The sequence below is a fragment of the Tamandua tetradactyla genome, chromosome 4 (assembly GCF_023851605.1).
Source record: "Tamandua tetradactyla isolate mTamTet1 chromosome 4, mTamTet1.pri, whole genome shotgun sequence".
Classification (NCBI taxonomy): domain Eukaryota; kingdom Metazoa; phylum Chordata; class Mammalia; order Pilosa; family Myrmecophagidae; genus Tamandua; species Tamandua tetradactyla.
In genome coordinates, this window is record NC_135330.1 from 7,222,792 (window position 1) to 7,242,467 (window position 19,676).

The following is a 19,676-nucleotide window of genomic DNA, read 5'->3' on the forward strand; positions in this document are numbered from 1 at the left end:
ATTGGAAAATAAAAATTCGAAATAGGATAATTCCGGAATTGGATAATTGGGGGGAAAATATGTCCACTACCTTCAAACTTGTCTGTGAAAGATGATCAAGGGAAAGCCTTTTGAGATTGAGGAGGATCGGCTGTCCGCCCCGCCTTCTCGTCCACGTCGTTTTACGTCCTTTATCGCCCTTTTACGACAACATGCCCGGGCCACAGGTTTGCTTTCTGGCAGCCTGGTCTGACTCGCTTTCCGGTAGCGTAGTGCGGCTGGATCCCGGTGTAATGAGCTGCCGGCGGGTGTTCAAGGCTTGTATTCTTAAGCGGGAATGAGTGTCTTTGACCTGTTCCGGGGCATTTTCGGATTTTCTGGACCTCGGAGGTGAGAGTGGGTCGGGTCGGATAAGGGGATTCTTCTGAGGCGAGCTTGACTCCTAACACCCAACCTTTTGGAAAAACCCTCTTCCCATTCCTGCTGAGAGGACGAAAGTCGCAGCATACAGCACTCACCCCACGACAGTAATCAAGGCGGTCGTTAAGAGGAGAAGAAACAGCACTTCTTTTTCCAACCTGGGGTGATGCAACAGGGGTCCGAGCGGGGAAGACAGTGGAGGTCTAGAAGTAAAGACAAGGAGCCAGTGAGCAGGACCTTGGGAGAGAGGGGAGGGTCTGGGGAACACTGGAGAAAAGGCAGTGAGGGCTTGGGGAGAGCCGCGAGATTGAGGACTGACTTTGATAAAAACTAAAAAACAAAAACTGTCAGCTGTCATGTTTTGGTTTGACAGCCAGCCCTCTCCCCAACCTACCAGATCCTTCTTGCCCTACTTTGCCACCCATGAGTTGATTAAAGGCTAAACACTTGATGATACTAAAATCTTGCTGGCCAATCTACCTCCACCCCCAGCCACAGAGATCCCTTTTTTGGCGGGATGACCCGAGATGAAGATGAGGATGATGAGGAAGAGGAAGAAGGAGGAGACACTTGGAGCCATGGAAGCTCCAGGTTTGGGGTTCCCCATCCCCCTGAGGAATTTGGCTTTGGCTTCAGCCCAGGAGGAGGAATACGTTTCCATGATAACTTCGGCTTTAATGACCTAATACGGGATTTCAATAGCATCTTCAGCGAAATGGGGGCCTGGACCTTGCCTTCCCGCTCTCCTGGTGTGTGAATACTCCTAAGGGAGAACTCATGGGTTCTAGTGGGTTGGTGGGCAATGTAAGAAACGTTCAGGGAGTAGCTGGGGGATGAGAAGTGTGAGAAGATAACTTCAGGAAGTTTAAAGAGCCCACGTCCTTTCACCTGCCCAGCATTGATCTGTCACCTTTCTGCAGAACTTCCAGGTCCTGAGTCAGAGACCCATGGTGAGAGATGGCAGGGGGGAGAGACGCTTCGGGACTCAATGCTTAAGTATCCAGATAGTCACCAGTCCAGGATTTTAGGGGGGGTCTTGGAGAGTGGCGCAGGAACTGAATCCCCCAAATCAACACCAGACTGGGGATTCCAGAGACCTTTTCATAGGGTGAGTACCACATCTAGACTTGAAGTGAGAGCCTGTGAAAGACTTTAAGTAGAGTGCAAAGACTGGAATCTTTGTTGGAAACTGATAGATTTGGGTTGGAATTCTGGGCTCTCCACTGAGTGTGCTTATCTGTTTTGTATATTGAATTTCTTATAAGAATTTTTTTTCGTGGAGGGGGGGCAGGGAATGGAAGTTCTGTCTCTTAAAAAAAATTTTTTTTAAATAATCAGTCCAGGTAATTACTGGATAAGGCAAGATTGTGGGAGGAGGATCAGAAAGTGTCAGTTCAGGAAAGCTTCTTGGTAGAGGGTTACATAAAAGAAAGCTAGGAAGGAGGGGGGGTGGGTAAATCGAGCTAGCCTGAATGGAATTCTTTCTCCTGGGAAAGATGGTTTTAGAACTTTGGAGTAGTTTAGGGCCATGATCCTTCAAATTTTAGGTAGAAAGGTGTCTTTTCACCTACTGTGACTTCTTCCACAGTTTGATAATATGTGGCCTGTGACCCCACATCCTAGAGCCAAAGAGGACAATGGTGAGTCTGGAGGGAGGAGGCATTGACCAGCCCTCTCTTGTTGTCTCAGAGTTCTCTCTGTTGTCCCTTCTGAACTTATTGCTGTACTTCTACTCTTCTTTCCCTCGGACTCTTTTCCCCTGTTTCTTCATCTCTGTTTTTTCAGATCTTGATTCGCAGGTTTCCCAGGAGGGCCTTGGCCCAGTTCTGCAACCCCAGCCAAAATCATACTTCAAGAGCTTCTCTGTGACCAAGATCACTAAGCCAGACGGGGTGAGTTGGGAGAGAGGGGTAGAGGGAAACTGTGTCCAGAGGATGCTCTGGAGACAGGAATTTGTGTAAAGAAACTACTGAACTCACTTTTAGTGACATGAGGGGTGTTGGGGGACTCCTTGTAGACAGTGGAGGAGCGCCGGACTGTGGTAGACAGTGAGGGCCGGTCCAAGACCACAGTAACCCATCAAGAAGGAGACGGCAGTCCTAGATATGGTAAGTGAAGTGCATGAATCAAGAGGTTCATCTCTTAATTCCCCGGGTAAGGGAAACCCTTGTTCTCCTGCCCTTTAATGGTGTTCCTCTCCGTTGCCCCTGCACGGACTCGCTCACTTAGCCTATCTGTGTGTATGTATTCTTCCAGAATTGCCAGGACCTCCAGCCCTAGATGATGCTTCTTCCATCTTGGATTTATTCCTTGGACGTTGGTTCCGGTTCCGGTAGCCTTGTAACCCTCAGAGGCCTTCTTTCCTTACTACATCCCACCTGTTGCTCACCAATAATGGGCTGAGCTTCTCCTGCCATACAGAGGGCTGGGGGTTGTGGAACAGTGAATTGGGGTTATGTCAGTATACTTCTCACCCAGACTGACCAATAAAACCTTTATTTGTGCTAGATCCTTGGCTTTGTTTTGTGGAGGTTGTCTTACTTTCTAGCACACCTAGGACTTCCCAAATTATCTTGACTTGCAACCTCCTTATTGTGTGTTAGAGAAAAATATAATGAGCACAAACAGTAATAGATATTTTTCTCCTTTAAAAAGTTTTTAGTCCATCAATGAGTAAACAAAATGTTACATGTACACTGCGTTGTACTATTATTCTGCCGTAGGACAGAATGAAGTTCTGAGAAATGCTGCAACGTGGAAGGACCTTGAAAACATGCGCAGTGAAATAAACATGACACATAAGGGCAAATATTATATGATGTCACAAGAGATGTCTAAAAATAGCAAATTTGCAGAGGCACAAAGGAAATTAGAGGTTAGCAGGGGATGAGGGAATGGGGAAAAGAGTGTATGTTTGGTGAAAATAGAGTTTGTAAATAAAATTTTTTAAAAAGAGAAGTGAGAAGAATTTGAAGTTTTGGTGGCACTCTGGGGGAAGGAGAGAGGAGTGAAGAATAAGGAGAATAAATGAAAAGATGGGAACATCAGGTCCAAAGAAGAACCATGAGCAAAATAGAGAAGACATTATGAACTGGAGAATATGAAAATCCATCTTGAGAACGCAAGTCCTTTCCAAGGAATATACAAAACATGAAGGGGGGTACAGACTTTTAAATTGTGTGTGACAGTAGCTTGATACATTTTTATGGGTGGGTAGTGGGGTGGGGCGGTATGTTAAAGAGTAACCCCAGCAAGCTGAAGGACTCAGGATGACCAAATAGAGAAATATTTTGTTCTTGGAGTTCTGCAGCTTGTGTGTTTGTTATAATTAAAAATAATTGGCTTTTCAGTCTGGCAGCAGCCATCAATTTTCCTTCAAAGTGTCAGCCAAGATGGGTGCTTATAAGTACATACAGGAGCTACAGAGGAAGAAGCAGTCCGATGTGATGTGCTTTCTTCTGAGGGTGCTGCAGGCAGTACCGCCAACTCTCTGCTCCACAGGGTACCCCGTCCCACCCAGCCCAGTAAAGCACACAGACTGGGATAGAGGACCAAGCAAGGTTATGCCATCTACTGAGTGCACTGTGGTGGCTGCAAATGCTTGGTTCCTAAGGGCGCCAGCTATGGCAAGCCTGTCCATCCTGGTGTTAACTAGCTAAAGTTTGCTAGAAGCCTTCAGTCTGTTGCTGAGGAGCAAACTGGACGCCACTGCAGGGCGCTGAGAGTCCTGGGTTCCGACTGGGTTGGTGATTCTACAGACAGATTCTTTGAGGTTATCCTCCTTGATCCATTCCATGAAGCTATCAGAAGTCCTGACACTCAGGGGATCACCAAGCCAGTCCATAAGCGCAGGGAGATGCATGGGCCGACGTCTGCAGGCCGCAGGGGCCGTGGACTTGGAAAGGGCCACAAGTTCCACTGCACTATTGGTGGTTCTCACCATGCAGCCTGGAGAAGGTGCAATGCTTTCCAGCTCCCTCGTTACCGCTGATATAAGACATGTTTATAAAAGTCATACCTAATAAACAATTTAGGACAGTCATGTCTACATAAAACTGTTCCTTGTTCACAGTAGTTGTCTGCAGATTGCTTCAAGGAATATATAGAGTCAAATTATGAAAGTTAAAGTGCAGTAATGTTTGAAGACTAAAGCGATAGTGTATCTTGTTTCTAATAAGTAAACTTTTTTTTGCTTTATTTTATCAGGGAGTTCTGTGTCAGTGTTTAAAAATGCCATGCTGTGTGGTATATAGGTGTAAAATAAATTCTTTTTAAAAGAGGAGCACTGAAACTAAAACAATAATACTAATAATTGTTAGACCCGCACACCTGCGCCCCACATCCACATCCCTGGTCTACCCCACTCTGCCGTGCGAGCACACACATGCACCCCACCCCTCTCCCCTGCACCCCGACTTCCACAGCCTGAACCTCATGCCCTGATACTTGGGACCCGACCTCCACACGCGCACGTGCCCCCAGGCACCCACGCTATGCCTTCCCTGCCCCTCACACCAACCGTAATGCAGTATACCCAAAATGAAACAGTTTCTGAAAAGGGGATTGATGTCACAAGTTTACAGTTCTAAGCCTATGAAAATGTCCAGATTAAGGTACCAAAAAGAGGTTATATTCACTCAAGAAATGCCGACAGATCTGGAAGAGCTTCATCGGCTGAGAAGGTGCGTGGCTGCCTCTGCTGGTCCCCTGCTCCTGGGCTCTCTGTTTTCAGCCTCTGTCCTGTGGGGGCTCCTCACTTTCTTCTCGAGAGCTGCAGCTTCTTCTCTTGGTTTCCCTCGGCTCTCTAGGTTCTGTCTTGCTTAACATCTCATGGCAGTGTCTGCTGGGCTACAAGCATCTGCTAACACTCGTGTCTCTGTTCTCCAAGTGTCGGTATCTGTGTCAGCTCTGCTCCGAAGTTTCTGTTGGCTCTGTCATTTCTGGCTCTCTCCAAAATGTTTCCTCTTTTTGAAGGATTCCAGTTAACTAATCAACACCCACCTGCAATGTCACATCTCCATCTAATCAAAAGTTCACGCTGAATCAGTAACATTTCTGTACACAAGGAATGACCTAGCTGAGGAGTCAGTTAAGGGAAAAATTCCATTCAAAATAGCAACTAAAAGAAAAGCAAACCAAGAGAGGGCCAAGATGGTGGCTTCGCAAGGCGTGGGATTTAGTTCGTCCCCCAGAGCAGCTAGTAAATAGCCAGGAACAGGACAGAACAACTGCTGGGGCCACGTCAGTGACCAGACACACAGTGTACCTGAGTCTGGACCAGCTGCGAGCCCCCCAGAACCGTGAGTCCCCCAAGCCCCAGCGGCCAGCACCCCTCCCCCACAGGCTGCTTCCCAGAGGGGAAAGGAAAGGGACTTTACCAGGAGCAGGGGCTGAGCAACCAAGCGCCAATTGTGGAATTAATTCACAAATTGACTACTAAAAATAGGCCCCCAGCTCAGCTGAACCTCAAGTAAAAGCGGAGGTCGCTGGGTTTTGCCCCAGCACAGAGGGGGCAGGGCTGGTGGAAAAAGAAAAAAACAAAAAAACAGGAAAGGTTTTTTGGATCGGACAGCACAAAATACTTGAAAGGGTCTGGGCCCTGAAGTAAAGGAGAGGGCACATAGGACCTGAAGATACACAAAGCAACATACCAACTTAAGCTCTTGCTTGGCAAACCCGAGGAAAGGGGGCCCTGCTCTGAAAAGGATTTTTTTTTCTTTTCTTTTTTGTGGCTGTGTTTCTGAGCCAGGACAGCTCTTTGGATACAGCTGCAGGGCTTCTCAGGCTGCAACTGCCCCAGGCATAGGCAGAATTCAGCTTGTTTGAGAGCCTGTCTGGAGCCTGTGCCTTCCCCAGGAGAGGGGTGGGGCCCAGCTGAGGTGGAATCCCTCCCTCAAGGAGTTCAGGCACCAGGGTCTGGAAAAATGAAGAGATTAAACCCGACTACAAGTTCTCCTCTGTCTCAACCATGGCTCCAGCAGGGAGAGTCTGCTGAAGTTAAAGGCACCGCATCACCTCATGCTGGTGGGACCTGCAGGCAGTTAAGCACCACATACGGGGCAGGGTAGGAAAAATGCAGAGTCCGGAGACTTCACAGGAAAGCCTTTCAACCTGCTGGGTCTCATCCTCAGGGAAAACTGGTGCAGGTGACTCTTTCCTCCTGAGAGGAGACCAGTTTGGTCTGGGAAAATCTGGCTGGGGTCTATAATACCTAAGTAGACCCCCCTAAGGGAAAAAAAATAACAACTAAAAGAATCAAATACTTAGGGATGAACTTAACTAGAGATGTAAAGGACTTGTGCACAGAAAACTACATAACATTGCTGAAAGAAATCAAAGGAGATCTAAATAGGTGGAAAGACATTCCCTGCTCATGGATAGGAAGGCTAAATATAGTTAAGATGTCAATTCTCCCAAAACTGATCTACACATTCAACACAGTACCAATCAAAATGCCAACAGTCTACTTTGAAGATTTGGAAAAGCTAACTACCAAATTCATCTGGAAGGGAAAGAGACCCCAAATAGCTAAAAAAAAAACATCCTAAAAAAGGAGAACGAAGTGGGAGGATGAACACTCCCTGACTAAAAACCTATTATAAAGCCACAGCGGACAAAACAGCATGGTACTGGCACAAAGACAGAAGCATTGCCCAATGGAATTGAATCAAGAATATAGAAATAGACCACCAGATCTATGGTCAACTGATTTTTGACAAGGCCTCCAAATCCTCTGAGCTGGGACAAAATAGTCTTTTCAATATTTGGGCATGGAAGAACTGGATGTCAATAGCCAAGAAAATGAAAGAGGACCCCTATCTTACACCCTACACAAAAATTAACTCAAAGTGTATCAAATATCTAAATATAAGAACTAGCACCATAAAGCTTCTAAAAGAAAATGTAGGGAAACATCTTCAAGACGTAGCAATAGGAGGTAGGTTACTAAATTTTACACCCAAAGTACAAGCAACAAAAGAGAAAATAGATAAATGGGAACTCCTCAAAATCAAATGCTTCTGCACCTCAAAAGACTGTCAAAAAGGTAAAGAGGTAGCCAACTCAATGGGAAAAAATATTTGGAAATCACATATCAGACAAAAGTTTGATTTCATGTATATACAAAGAAATCATACAACCCAACAACAGAAGAACAAACAACCCGATTATAAAATGGGCTAAAGATATGAATAGGCATTTTTCTGAAGATCAAATACAGATGGCTCAAAAGCACATGAAGATGTAATCGTGGTGTTACATGGAAGAAGAGTTACTTCTGGAGGACCTCTGTTGTTGCTCAGATGTGGCCTCAGTCTCTCTAAGCCCAACTCCACAAGTGAAATCATTGCCCTCCCCCCTGCATGGGACATGACATCTAAGGGTGAAAGTCTCCCTGGAAATGTGGGAGAGGAATCCCAGGGATGACTCCAGACCTGGCACCATGGGATCAACAATTACATCCTGACCAAAAGGGGGAAAAGAAGTGTAATTAATAAAGTATCAATAGCAGATAGAGTTCAAATAGAGTCAAGAGGCTACTCTGGAGGTTGCTCTTATGCAAACTTCAGGTTAGGTAGACCTTGCTACCTATCATAACCTGCCAACCCCCCACCAGGACAATTCCAGCCAATCCTAAAGAACACCTAGGGCAATACATAAGATTCCACAAGGGTTGCAGGCACGGGAGTAACTTTCCAGAAACCTACAACCTCCAGATGGGTCCCTGGTCCAGATAAGTCCTGAAAGCTAGCCCAGCCTCTCCAGAACGTCTGATAGTTCCATTGCCCTACCCCATATTAGTGGCAGACCCCTCCAATATAAAAAAAAATTAGAATTACCATAGCCCATACCACTCTAAAGAGAAGTATGGAAAAATAAAAGTTGATGGTTTGGAGTTATACATAGAAGATAGGACTTAACAAATGAATATGCATGCTGCATCATTAAATTGATCTCTTTTAATCTCCAGTATTTTAGAGCAGCTAGAAGTAAAAACCTAAAATTGTGAAATTGTAACCCATGTCAAAGTCTGAAATATGTTCTACAACTAATTGTGGTGCTGTGCTTTGAAATTTAAAGCTTTTCTGAATATGTGTTATTTTTCAAAAAAAAAAAGAAGGAAAATCACTTGTGATGATAAAAAAAAAAAGTATTTAAGCTCTCTAGCCTCCTATATTCTGGAGCAGCTAGAAGGGAAAATATAAGAGGATCATATGGTAGCCCATGACAAACTCTGGGATCTGTCCTGTAACCACTTCTTGAAGAGTGCTTTGAAAATTTAATTCCTTTTTTATTTCTTTGCTTTGTATATATGTTATACTATACAATAAAAAAGAGTTAAAAAAAAAAGTTTACACCAACAATTAGATGCATCACACCTCCATGGAGATAGCCTAATCAAAAGTTTCTAACCTAAATTTCTGAGTCAGGATTAAAAGAAATGGCTGGAGCGGACCTCGGTGGATCAGTGGCCGAGCTCTCACCTGCCATGCCGGAGACCTGGGTTCGATGCTGTGAAAAGAAAAGAAAAAAGAAATGGCTGCTCCCACAAGATTAGATCAAGTTTAAAACAAGACTTTTCTAGGGTACATAATACTGTCCAACCAGCACACCCCACGCCCCGCACACTCGCATAGCCCACCCATTCTGCCTCCCACTGTGCCCTGTCCCTGTGTCCCATACACTGTGCCCTGTCCCCATGTCCCATACACTGTGCCCTGTCCCTGTCTCCCATACACTATGCCCTGTCTCTGTGTCCCATACACTGTGCCCTGTCCCTGTGTCCCATACACTGTGCCCTGTCCCTGTGCCCCATGCACTATGCCTTGTCCCTGTGTCCCATACACTGTGCCCTGTATCTGTGTTCCATACACTCTGCCCTGTCCCCGTGTCCCATACACTGTGCCCTGTCCCTGTGTCCCATACTATATTAGTTAGGGTTCTCTAGAGAAACAGAACCAACAGGGAACACTTGCAAATATAAAATTTATGAAAGTGTCTCACGTGACCGTAGGAACGCAGAGTCCAAAATCCACAGGGCAGGCTGCGAAGCCGATGACTCCAATGGATGGCCTGGACGAACTCCACAGGAGAGGCTCACCAGCCAAAGCAGGAATGGAACCTGTCTCCTCTGAGTCCTCCTTAAAAGGCTTCCCATGATTAGATTTAGCATCACTAATTGCAGGAGACACTCCCCTTTGGCTGATTACAAATGGAATCAGCTGTGGATGTAGCTGACGTGATCATGACCTAATCCTATGAAATGTCCTCATTGCAACAGACAGGCCAGCGCTTGCCCAATCATATGAACAGGTACCACAACTTGGCCAAGTTGACACCTGTCCCTAACCATGACACATACACTGTGCCCTGCCTCTGTGTCTCATACACTGTGCCCTGTCCCTATGCCCCATACACTGTGCCCTGTCCCCGTGTCCCATACACTGTGCCCTGTCCCCGTGTCCCACACACTGTGCCCTGACTCCGTGTCCCATACACTGTTCCCTGTCCCTGTGCCCCATATACTGTGCCCTGTCCCCGTGTCCCATACACTGTGCCCTGTCCCTGTGCCCCATACACTGTGCCCTGTCCCTGTGCCCCATATACTGTGCCCTGTCCCCGTGTCCCATACACGGTGCCCTGCCTCCGTGTCCCATACACTGTTCCCTGCCCCTGTGCCCCATACACTGCGCCCTGTCCCTGTGTTCCATACACTGTGCCCTGTGCCTGTGTCCCATACACTGTGCCCTGCCTCCGTGTCCCATACACTGTGCCCTGTCCACGTGTCCCATACACTGTGCCCTGTCCCCGTGTCCCATACACTGTGCCCTGTCCCTGTGTCCCATACACAGTGCCCTGCCTCCGTGTCCCATACACTGTGCCCTGTCCCCGTGTCCCATACACTGTGCCCTGTCCCCGTGTCCCACACACTGTGCCTTGCCTCCGTGTCCCATACACTGTTCCCTGTTCCTGTGCCCCATACACTGTGCCCTGTCCCTGTGCCCCATACACTGTACCCTTTCCCCGTGTCCCATACACTGTGCCCTGTCCCTGTGCCCCATACACTGTGCCCTGCCTCTGTGTCCCATACACTGTGCCCTGTCCCCATGTCCCATACACTGTGCCCTGTCCCTGTGCCCCATACACTGTGCCCTGTCCCCGTGTCCCGTACACTGTGCCCTGTCCCTGTGCCCCATACACTGTGCCCTGTCCCCGTGTCCCATACACTGTGCCCTGCCTCCGTGTCCCATACACTGTGCCCTGTCCCTGTGCTTTGGGGCCTGTATTGTGCCCCCATGGCCCCCACAAAGCCCCACCACCAACCCCATGCTCTGCACCCCACACCTCCAGTCACCAGCATAGCACCCCTGCCTCGTGGTACCCCACCCATGCCCTGCATCCTGCTCCACTCCAGTCCCACAAACACAAAACTTAGACTATTGAAGGAAAGTAACTTCCAAAGTAACCCTATGAAGTTAATTAAATGCCTCCAAGGCAACAGAAAATCAAAAAGCATATGAAGATTCAGACAGATATAGCCCAGCCTAATGACCAAATTGAAACACCAGAGGAGACACCAATTTTGGAACCATTAATGAATAATGTTCATACAACTCTACTAAATAAATTCAATGGGTTGGATAATGACATAAAGGAGAATTAGAAAGACACTAGAAGTGCATAAAGAAGAATTTGAAAAAATAAATAGAAAAATAGCAGATATCAAAGAGATGAAAGACACTGGAGACCAAATAAAAAACATACTAGAAGGAGTCTCCCTGGCAATATAGGATATGACTCCCTGGGGTGAGCCTGGCTCTGGCACTGTGGTATCAACAATGCCATCCTGACCAAAAAGCAGAAAAGAAGTGTAACAAATACGGTATCAGAGGCTTAGAAAGTTCAAATAGAGTCCAGAAGCTACTCTGGGAACTACTGTTATACAAGCTTCAGCTTGACACTGCTATCCATCATAGTTTTCCAAACCCCAACCAAAACCACTCCCGCCAACCCTAACAAACACCTAGGGCTCTATCTGAGGGTCTACAAAGGTTCCTTGAACTGTGATTACTTTCCAGAGACCTACAACCTCCTGAGAGGTTCCTAGAACTCATAAGTCCTGAAATGCAGAGGGCCAGCCTCTCCAGAACATCAGCTAGTTCCAACCCCCCATCCCATATTATTGACAGTCCATTTCAATGTGAAAAAGTTAGAATGGGCATAGTCCAAACACCCCTAAAGAGTGGGAGAAAGATCAAAGGAGATGGTGGAGTTATACAGAGAGGGTAGGGTTTAACAAATGAGTATGATTATTGAATTATTATATTGATATTTCTTTTAGTCTTCAGTGTCTTGGAGCAGCTAATAGTAAAATCTAAAATTTTGGATTTGTAATCCTTAACAAACTCTGAAATCTGTTGTAAACCTAACTGTTGTGGTGTGCTCTGAAATCTATTGCTTTATTGTATATCTTATTTTTCACACACACACACACAAAATCGATTGCGATGATGAATGCACAGCTATATGATGACACTATGAACCACTGCTTGCACACTTTGAATGATTACATGGTATGTGACTATAATGATATGCATCAATAAAAGTGCATTAAGGGTGGGCAATGGTGGCTCAGTAGCAGAGTTCTTGCCTGCCATGCCAGAGACCCAGGTTCAATTCCCAGAGCCTGCCCATGCAAAAAAACAAACAAAAAAGTGCATTAAAATAAAATTTTAAGAAGATATGTGAAAATAGGCAAATTTCCATTAAATAAATGATTTTGTTTTAAAAATATACTAGCAGCAAACAACATCAGACTTGAAGAGGTTTGAAGAAAGAATAAGCAAACTAGAGGACAGGACAACTGATTTAGAATGCACAAAAGAACAAATGGCAAAAAAGATGGAAAATTTCTGAGAATTTGCCAACAAGAGACTGGCCCTACAAGAAATTATAAAGGGAATTCTGTCAGCTGAAAAAAAAGAAAAACAGGAGAGGGGGATCTGGAGGAGAGCACAGAACTGAAGAGTACCAGTAGGGTTAACTTAAAGGATAAAAAGAGAAAGAAGGAAAAACATATATAGATCTGACAAATAAAATCCAAATGATAAGTTGGTAGATACAAGAAATGCCTTTACAGTAATAACATTGAATGTCAATAGATTAAACTCACTAATTAAAAGATAGATTGCTGAGCTATTTGTTTATAAGCTGATCATTCCCAGAAACTTCAGGTATTTATGTGACACATGAGACTCAGAGTTAGAGCCCTGAAACTGTGAAAGTCAGCACTACCCCATACAGGAACTATTTAAAAAATTGAAAAAGGGATCTAACTTCGAGTAGAGATATGGATGAAGCTGATCTGGATAGGACTAAGGTAAATCAGAATACAGGGTAAAGGTTGATATCGTCCATATTTTAAAACTTCAACTTCTGTGTGAGACTGTTCTAGTTTGCTAGCTGCCAGAATGCAATATATCAGAAGCAGAATGGCTTTTAAAAAGGAGAATTTAGTAAGTTGCTAGTTTACAGTTCTAAGGCCGAGAAAATGTCCCAATTAAAACAAGTCTATAGAAATGTCCAATCAAAGGCATCTTTCCAGGGAAAGATACCTTAGTTCAAGAAGGCCGATGAAGTCAGGGTTTCTCTCTCAAGTGAGAAGGCACATGGCGAACACAGTCAGGGCTTCTCTCAGCTGGAGGGGCACATGGCGAACATGGTGTCATCTGCTAGCTTTCTCTCCTGGCTTCCAGTTTCATGAAGCTCCCCAGGAGGTGTTTTCCTTCTTCATCTCTAAATGTCGCTGGCTGGTGGACTCTGCTTCTCGTGGCTATGTCATTCTCTGCTCTCTCTGAATCTTGCTCATTCTCCAAAATGTTTCCTTTTTTATAGGACTTCAGAAACTTGGTCCAAGACCCACCCAAATAGGTGGAGACATGTCATCACCTAATCCAGTTTAACAACCATTCTTGATTAAATCACATCTCCAGGGAGATGATCTAATTACATACAGTACTGAATAGGGATTATTCTGCCTTTACAAATGGGGTTTTGATTAAAACATGACTTTTCTAGGTCCATGCATCCTTTCAAACCAGCACAGAGACCAAGGGAGAGATGTTTATTTCATACAAAATTTATGCTCTGAGTAGTGCATTTCCTAATTTCACTTGTATGGTCAGTTTAGTTGAACACCATAAGTACATGAACCTTTTTTTTTTTTTTAACTTTTTTAATTGTATGTATAACATATATACAAAGCAAAGAAATAAAAATGCAATAGTTTTCAAAGCACTCTTCAACAAGTGGTTACAGGACAGATCCCAGAGTTTGTCAGGGGCTACCATACAATCCTCTCTTTATACAAAAATCATATCTTTGAAGTAATTCTTTCAAGAACTAATTCATATTTCTAGTGTGAATCAGTGGGACATGTAAGTCTATATAACCCCTTTCAATCTTTTTCATCTTCAATATGGAAATATTACTTCTAGGCCCACTAGAGAATCATCTTCGCTCCTATCTATTCCCTTACACTGGAATTCAACCTCATTAGCTAATGATTCACCCATCTCTAGCTTCTGTGTATCTCTAAGTCCCTTATATTCTGTATTATAAGCCTCTGACTATACCTCTATTGTGGTCATAAAAGTGGAATCATACAGTTTCTATCCTTTTGTGTATGGCTAATTTCACTTAGCATTATGTCCTCAAGGTTAGTCCATCTTGTCATGTGCTTCAGGACATCATTTCATCTTACTGCTGCATAATATTCCATCATATATATAAACCGTATTTTGTTGATCCACTCATCTGTTGATGGGCATTTGGTTTGTTTCCATCTTTTGGCAATTGTGAATAATGCTGCTATGAACATCGGTGTACAAACGTCTGTTTGTGTCCTTGCTTTCAGCTCTTCTGGGTATATGCCAAGTAGTGCTATTGCTGGGCCATAGGGCAACTCAATATTTAGTTTCCTAAGGAACTGCCAAGTACATGGAATCTTGAATAGGGCATGAGACTTTGTTGGTTTGTCCAGGTTAGTGTGATGCCCTGAGATATTCCAGAGTAATTTGAGCAGTGAATAAAGAAGTATTTGCAAAGTCTCCTTAGGGCACTGGAGAAAGAAGGAAATATTCAACTTCCCCATTTGGAGAATTTCTGATATCCTCACAGGCAGTGGAGACAAACACATCAATAGGCTGAGCCCTTGACCTTGCGGGTTGCCCCTAGGAAACTTATTCCTGAAAAGGAAACAGACTAAGCCTACTTAAAATTATGTCTAATCACCTCTAGAGAACCTCTTTTGTTGCTCAGATGTGGTCTCTCTCTCTAAGCCCATGTAGCAAGTGAACTCACTGCCCTCCCCCACTCCTACGTGGGACATGACTCCCAGGGATGAAAATCTCCCTGGCAACATGGGACAGAAATCCCAAGATGAGCCAGGATTCAGCATCAAAGAATTGAGAGAACCTTGACCAAAACAGGGGAGAGAGAAATGAGACAAAATAAAGTTTCAGTGGCTGAGAGATTTCAAACACATTTGAGAGGTTATCCTAGAGATTATCCTCATGCATTATATGGATATCCCCTTTTTAGTTTATGGTGTGTTGGAGTAGGTGGAGGGAAGTACGTAAAACTGTGGAGCTGTCTTCTAGTAGCCTTATTTCTTGAAGATGATCGAATAATGACATAGCTTTTACAATGTAACTGTGTGATTGTGAAAATCTTGTGTCTAATGCTTCTTTTATCTAGGGTGTGGAAAGATGAGTAAAAAATATGGATAAAAAATAAATAAATTATAGGTGGGATAATGGGTATTAAAAATTGGGTAGATTGAAATACTAGTGGTCAATGAGAAGGGGGTAAAGGATATGGGATGTATGAGGTTTTTCTTTTTATTTCTTTTTCTGGAGTGATGCAAATGTTCTAAAAATGATCATGATGATGAATAAACAACTATGTGATAATATTGTGAGCCACTGATTGTACACCATATATGGTATGTTTGTATGTTAAGAATATTTGTATATTTATATGTTAAGACATATAAATAAAAATATTTTTTAAAAAGATACAGATTGGCAGAATGGATTAATGATTATGATCCACATAGGCTGAGCCCTCAATCTTGGGTTCACCCCTTTGAAATTTATTCCTGCAAAGGACAGGCTAATCCTACTTATAATTATGCCTAAGGCTCACCCCCCAGAGAACCTCTTTTGTTGCTCAGATGCGACCTCTCTCTCTAAACCAACTTGAAAGGTGAACTCACTGCTTTCCCCTCTATGTGGGACATGATTCCCAGGGGTGTAAACCTCCCTGGCAACAGGGGGACAGAACTCCTGGAATGAGCCAGGACCTGGCACCAAGGGATTGAGAAAGCCTACTTGAACAAAAGGGTAAAGAAAGAAATGAGACACAATAAAGTTTCAGTGGCTGAGAGATTTCAGACAGAGTCGAGATGTTATCCTGGAAGTTGTTCTTATGCACTATATAGATATCCCTTTTTAGTTTATGGTGTATTGGAATAGGTGGAGGGAAGTACCTGAAACTGCTGAGCTGTGTTCCAGTAGCCTTGATTCTTGAAGATGATTGTATAATGATATCACTTATACAATGTGACTGTGTGATTATGAAAACCTTGTGTCTGATGTTCATTTTGTCCAGGGTACGGATAGATGATTTTAAAAATATGGATAAAAAATAAATAAATTGCAAGGGTAAAAAATTTGGATAGATTGAGGGCAGTGTGACTGTAGCTCAGTGGTAGAATTCTCGCCTGCCATGCCAGAGACCCGGGTTCCATTCCTGATGCCTGCCCATGCGGAAAAAAAAAATCCTTGACAAAAATGGGTAGATTGAAATACTAGTGATCAATGAGAGGGAGGGGTAAGGGGTATGGAATGTATGAGTGTTTTCTTTTTATTTCTCTTTCTGGAGCGACGCAAATATTCTAAAAATGATCATAGTGATGAATAAACTATGTGATGATATTGTAAGCCATTGATTGTACACCATGTATAGACTGTGTATGTGTGAAGATTTGTCAATAAAAATATTTTAAAAAAAAGAATTATGTTCAAAGATGATGGTGGAGTTAAACAGAGAAGATAGCATTTAACAAATGATATGAATGTGAATCATTAAGTTGATATCTCTTTAGTCTCCAGTATTTTAGACTAGCTAGAAGTAAAAACTTAAAAATGTGAAATTGTAACCCATGTCAAACTCTGAAATATGTCCTACAACTAATTGTGGTGCTGTGCTTTGAAATTTATAGCTTTTTTTGTATATATGCTATTTTTCACAAAAAAGGGAGGAAAATAAGTCGATTGTGATGATAAAAAATTAATTAAACCCTCTAGCCTCCTATATTCTGGACAGTTAGAAGGAAAAATTTGAGAGGATCATATGGTAACCCATGACAATCTCTGGGATTTGTCCTATAACTACTTATTGAAGAGTACTTTTAAAACTTGCTTTTAAAGCAATTAAAAATTGCTTTTTAATTTCTTTGCTTTGTATATATGCTATACTATACAATTAAAAAAATAAAAAAAGAATTATGATCCATCTATATCTGCTTACAAGAGACTTATCATAGACCCAAGGATACAAATATACTGAAAATGAAAGGATGGAAAAAGATGCTCTATGCAAGCTGCAACCAAAAGAAAGCAGGAATTACCTACACTAAAATTAGACAAAATGGACTTTAAATGCAAAGAACTCATAAAAGACAAAGAAGGACACTACATATTAATAAAAGGGATAATTCACCAATAAGAAATAACAATCATAAATGTTTATGCACCCAATCAAGGAGCTCCAAAGTACATGAGACAGACATTGGCAAAACTGAAGGGAGCAATAGATGTTCAACAATAATAGTGGGAGACTTCAACACACCACTCTCGTCTATAGGCAGAGGATCCACAAGGAAATAGAGAACTTTAACAATTCCATAAATATCCTCGAGCTAACAGATATATATAGATCGCTACTCCCCAAAACACCAAGTTATACATTCTTCTCTAGTGTTCATGGAACATTCTCTAGGATAGATCATATGCTGGGCACAAAACAAGTCTTCATAAATTTAATTAGATTGAAATTATTCAAAGCAGTTTCTCTGATCACAATGGAATGAAGCTGGAAATCAATAACCACCAAAGAACCAGAACTTTCACAAATAAATGGAGATATTTGACCCACTAAATAAGTGAGTCAAAAAAGAAATTGCTAGAGAAATTGGTAACTATCTGGAGATGAATGAAAATGAGAATATGACATATCAGAACTCATGGGAAGTGGCAAAGTCAGTGCTGAGAGGAAAACTTATTGCCCTATATTAAAAAAGAAGAGAGAGCAGAAATCAACGAGTACCCGGAGAAACTAAGTACCCGGAGGAACTAGAGAAAGAACAGCAAACTAACCCCAAAGCTAGTAGAAGAGGAATAACAAAGATTAAAGAAGAATCAAATGAATCAAAGAATAAAAGAAAAATAGAATCGATAAGGCCAAAAGTTGATTCTTTGAGAAAATTAAATAAAATCGATGGGCCCTTAGGTGGGCTGACAAAGATAAAAAAAGAGAGAAGATGTAAATAAAAATCAGAAATGAGAGGGGGCTCATCACCATGGACCCTGAAGAAATTAAAAAAAAAAAAAGTATAAGAGTATACGATGAACAACTATATGCCAACAAAGTAGGCAATTTAGATGAAATGGACAAAGTCCTAGAAACACACAAACAAGCTATACTGATGCTGAAAGAAATAGAAGATCTCAATAAAGCAATCACAAGTAAAGACACTCAATCAGTCATCAAATATCTTCCTACAGACGCGGTGCACGGGGTTGCTGCAGAGCGCGGTGTGTGGGCCGTGGTCGTCCTGGACCAAGGCAGCCGCACCTGGGCTAGGAGGGCACAGCAGGCGTCCTGCTTACCTCGCTCCTGGCCTGCCTGCCAGCCCGTCCACAAATCAGCTTCCTCAAAGGAGGACATGAGACCTTCTACTCAGAATATCCTGAGTGTTGTGTGGACGTAAAAGCTATTTCCCAAGAGAAGACTGAAACTGAGAGAGCCCTCATCAGCCAGTGTGGGAAACCAGTGCTAACCATCCGCTCCAGGCCTGCCCAGTGGAAATCCCTCCCTTCCTCTACCTTGGAAGTGCCCACCACGCATCCAAGTGCGAGTTCCTCACCCATCTGCACATCACGCCCCTGCTGAATGTCTCGCAGCAGGCCTCCGAGGCCTGCCCAGCCCACCTACACTACTAGTGGATCCCCGTGGAAGACAGCCACACGGCCGACATCAGCTTCCACTTTCAAGAAGCAGTAGACATTGTTGACTGTGTCAGAGAAAAGGGAGGCAAGGTCTTGGTCCACTGTGAGGCTGGGAGCTCGCACTCGCCCACCATCTGCATGCCTTACCTCATGAAGACCAACCAGTTCCACCTGAAGGAGGCCTTCGAGTATATCAAGCAGAGGAGGAGTGTGATCTCACCCAACTTTGGCTTCATGGGCCAACTCCGGCAGTGTGAATCTGAGATCCTGCCCTCCACGCCCAACCCCCAGGCTCCCTCCTGCCAAGAGGAGGCAGCAGGCTCTTCATTTCTAGACCATTGCAGACACTGAGCCCTGATGTACAGGGTTCCTTCTGCACATTCCCTACCTCAGTGCTGGTGCCTGTACCTACCCACTCAGCAGTCTCAGAACTCAACAGGAGCCCTGTGACCACAGCCACATCCTGCTGAAAAGGCAGGATGGGGAAATAAGCCCAGCCCCAAGAGCTACTGTGATTTTTTTTTTTTATACTCATGGACATTTCATACCTGTGCAAACTGAAGACTTCACTCACTCAATCACACTGCACCAGTGGAATAGTGAGTGGTCACCAGGCTTGCAAATGAACTTCAGACTGACCTCGGGGACAGGTGCTCGGGACTGAAGGAAGGCAAAGCCATTATGAAAGCACAGTGTGTGCTGACTACTGTACTTCCAGACCACCCCCTCCCCTCCCCCTGCCCTCTCAGGACTGCTCAGAGTTCGCCTTTTCATTTCAAGCACAAGGCAATAAATACCTGCAACAACATGGGAGAATGCAGTTGCCGGGTCAGGAAAAAGGCCATTACAAAGCCAACTCATTTTGAAGGAAGCACAATTTCCACCTTAGTTATTGAACTTTGGCAGTCTCAGTGTCTGCCTCTCTTGCTTCAGGGAATAAGCTGATCACCATCTAGTCAGGTTTAGGGACATGATACATATGTT

The 19,676-nt window shown here is 43.8% G+C and overlaps 1 protein-coding gene and 2 pseudogenes across 1 annotated transcript; all 3 read left to right on the forward strand.

Moving 5' to 3' along the window:
• The first annotated feature begins 204 nt into the window (after window positions 1–204).
• Window positions 205–2,908, forward strand: HAX1 (HCLS1 associated protein X-1). Its single transcript, XM_077156293.1, has 7 exons — window positions 205–369; window positions 892–1,148; window positions 1,320–1,507; window positions 1,988–2,039; window positions 2,185–2,291; window positions 2,417–2,507; window positions 2,656–2,908. Exons 1-7 carry the CDS (start codon window positions 317–319, stop codon window positions 2,733–2,735), a joined length of 828 nt encoding a protein of 275 aa, XP_077012408.1. The 5' UTR covers window positions 205–316; the 3' UTR covers window positions 2,736–2,908.
• Window positions 2,909–3,791: 883 nt separating this feature from the next.
• Window positions 3,792–4,390, forward strand: LOC143678741 (large ribosomal subunit protein eL15 pseudogene; annotated as a pseudogene).
• Window positions 4,391–10,694: 6,304 nt separating this feature from the next.
• LOC143680134 (dual specificity protein phosphatase 5 pseudogene) lies at window positions 10,695–19,162 on the forward strand (annotated as a pseudogene).
• Window positions 19,163–19,676: the final 514 nt, after the last annotated feature.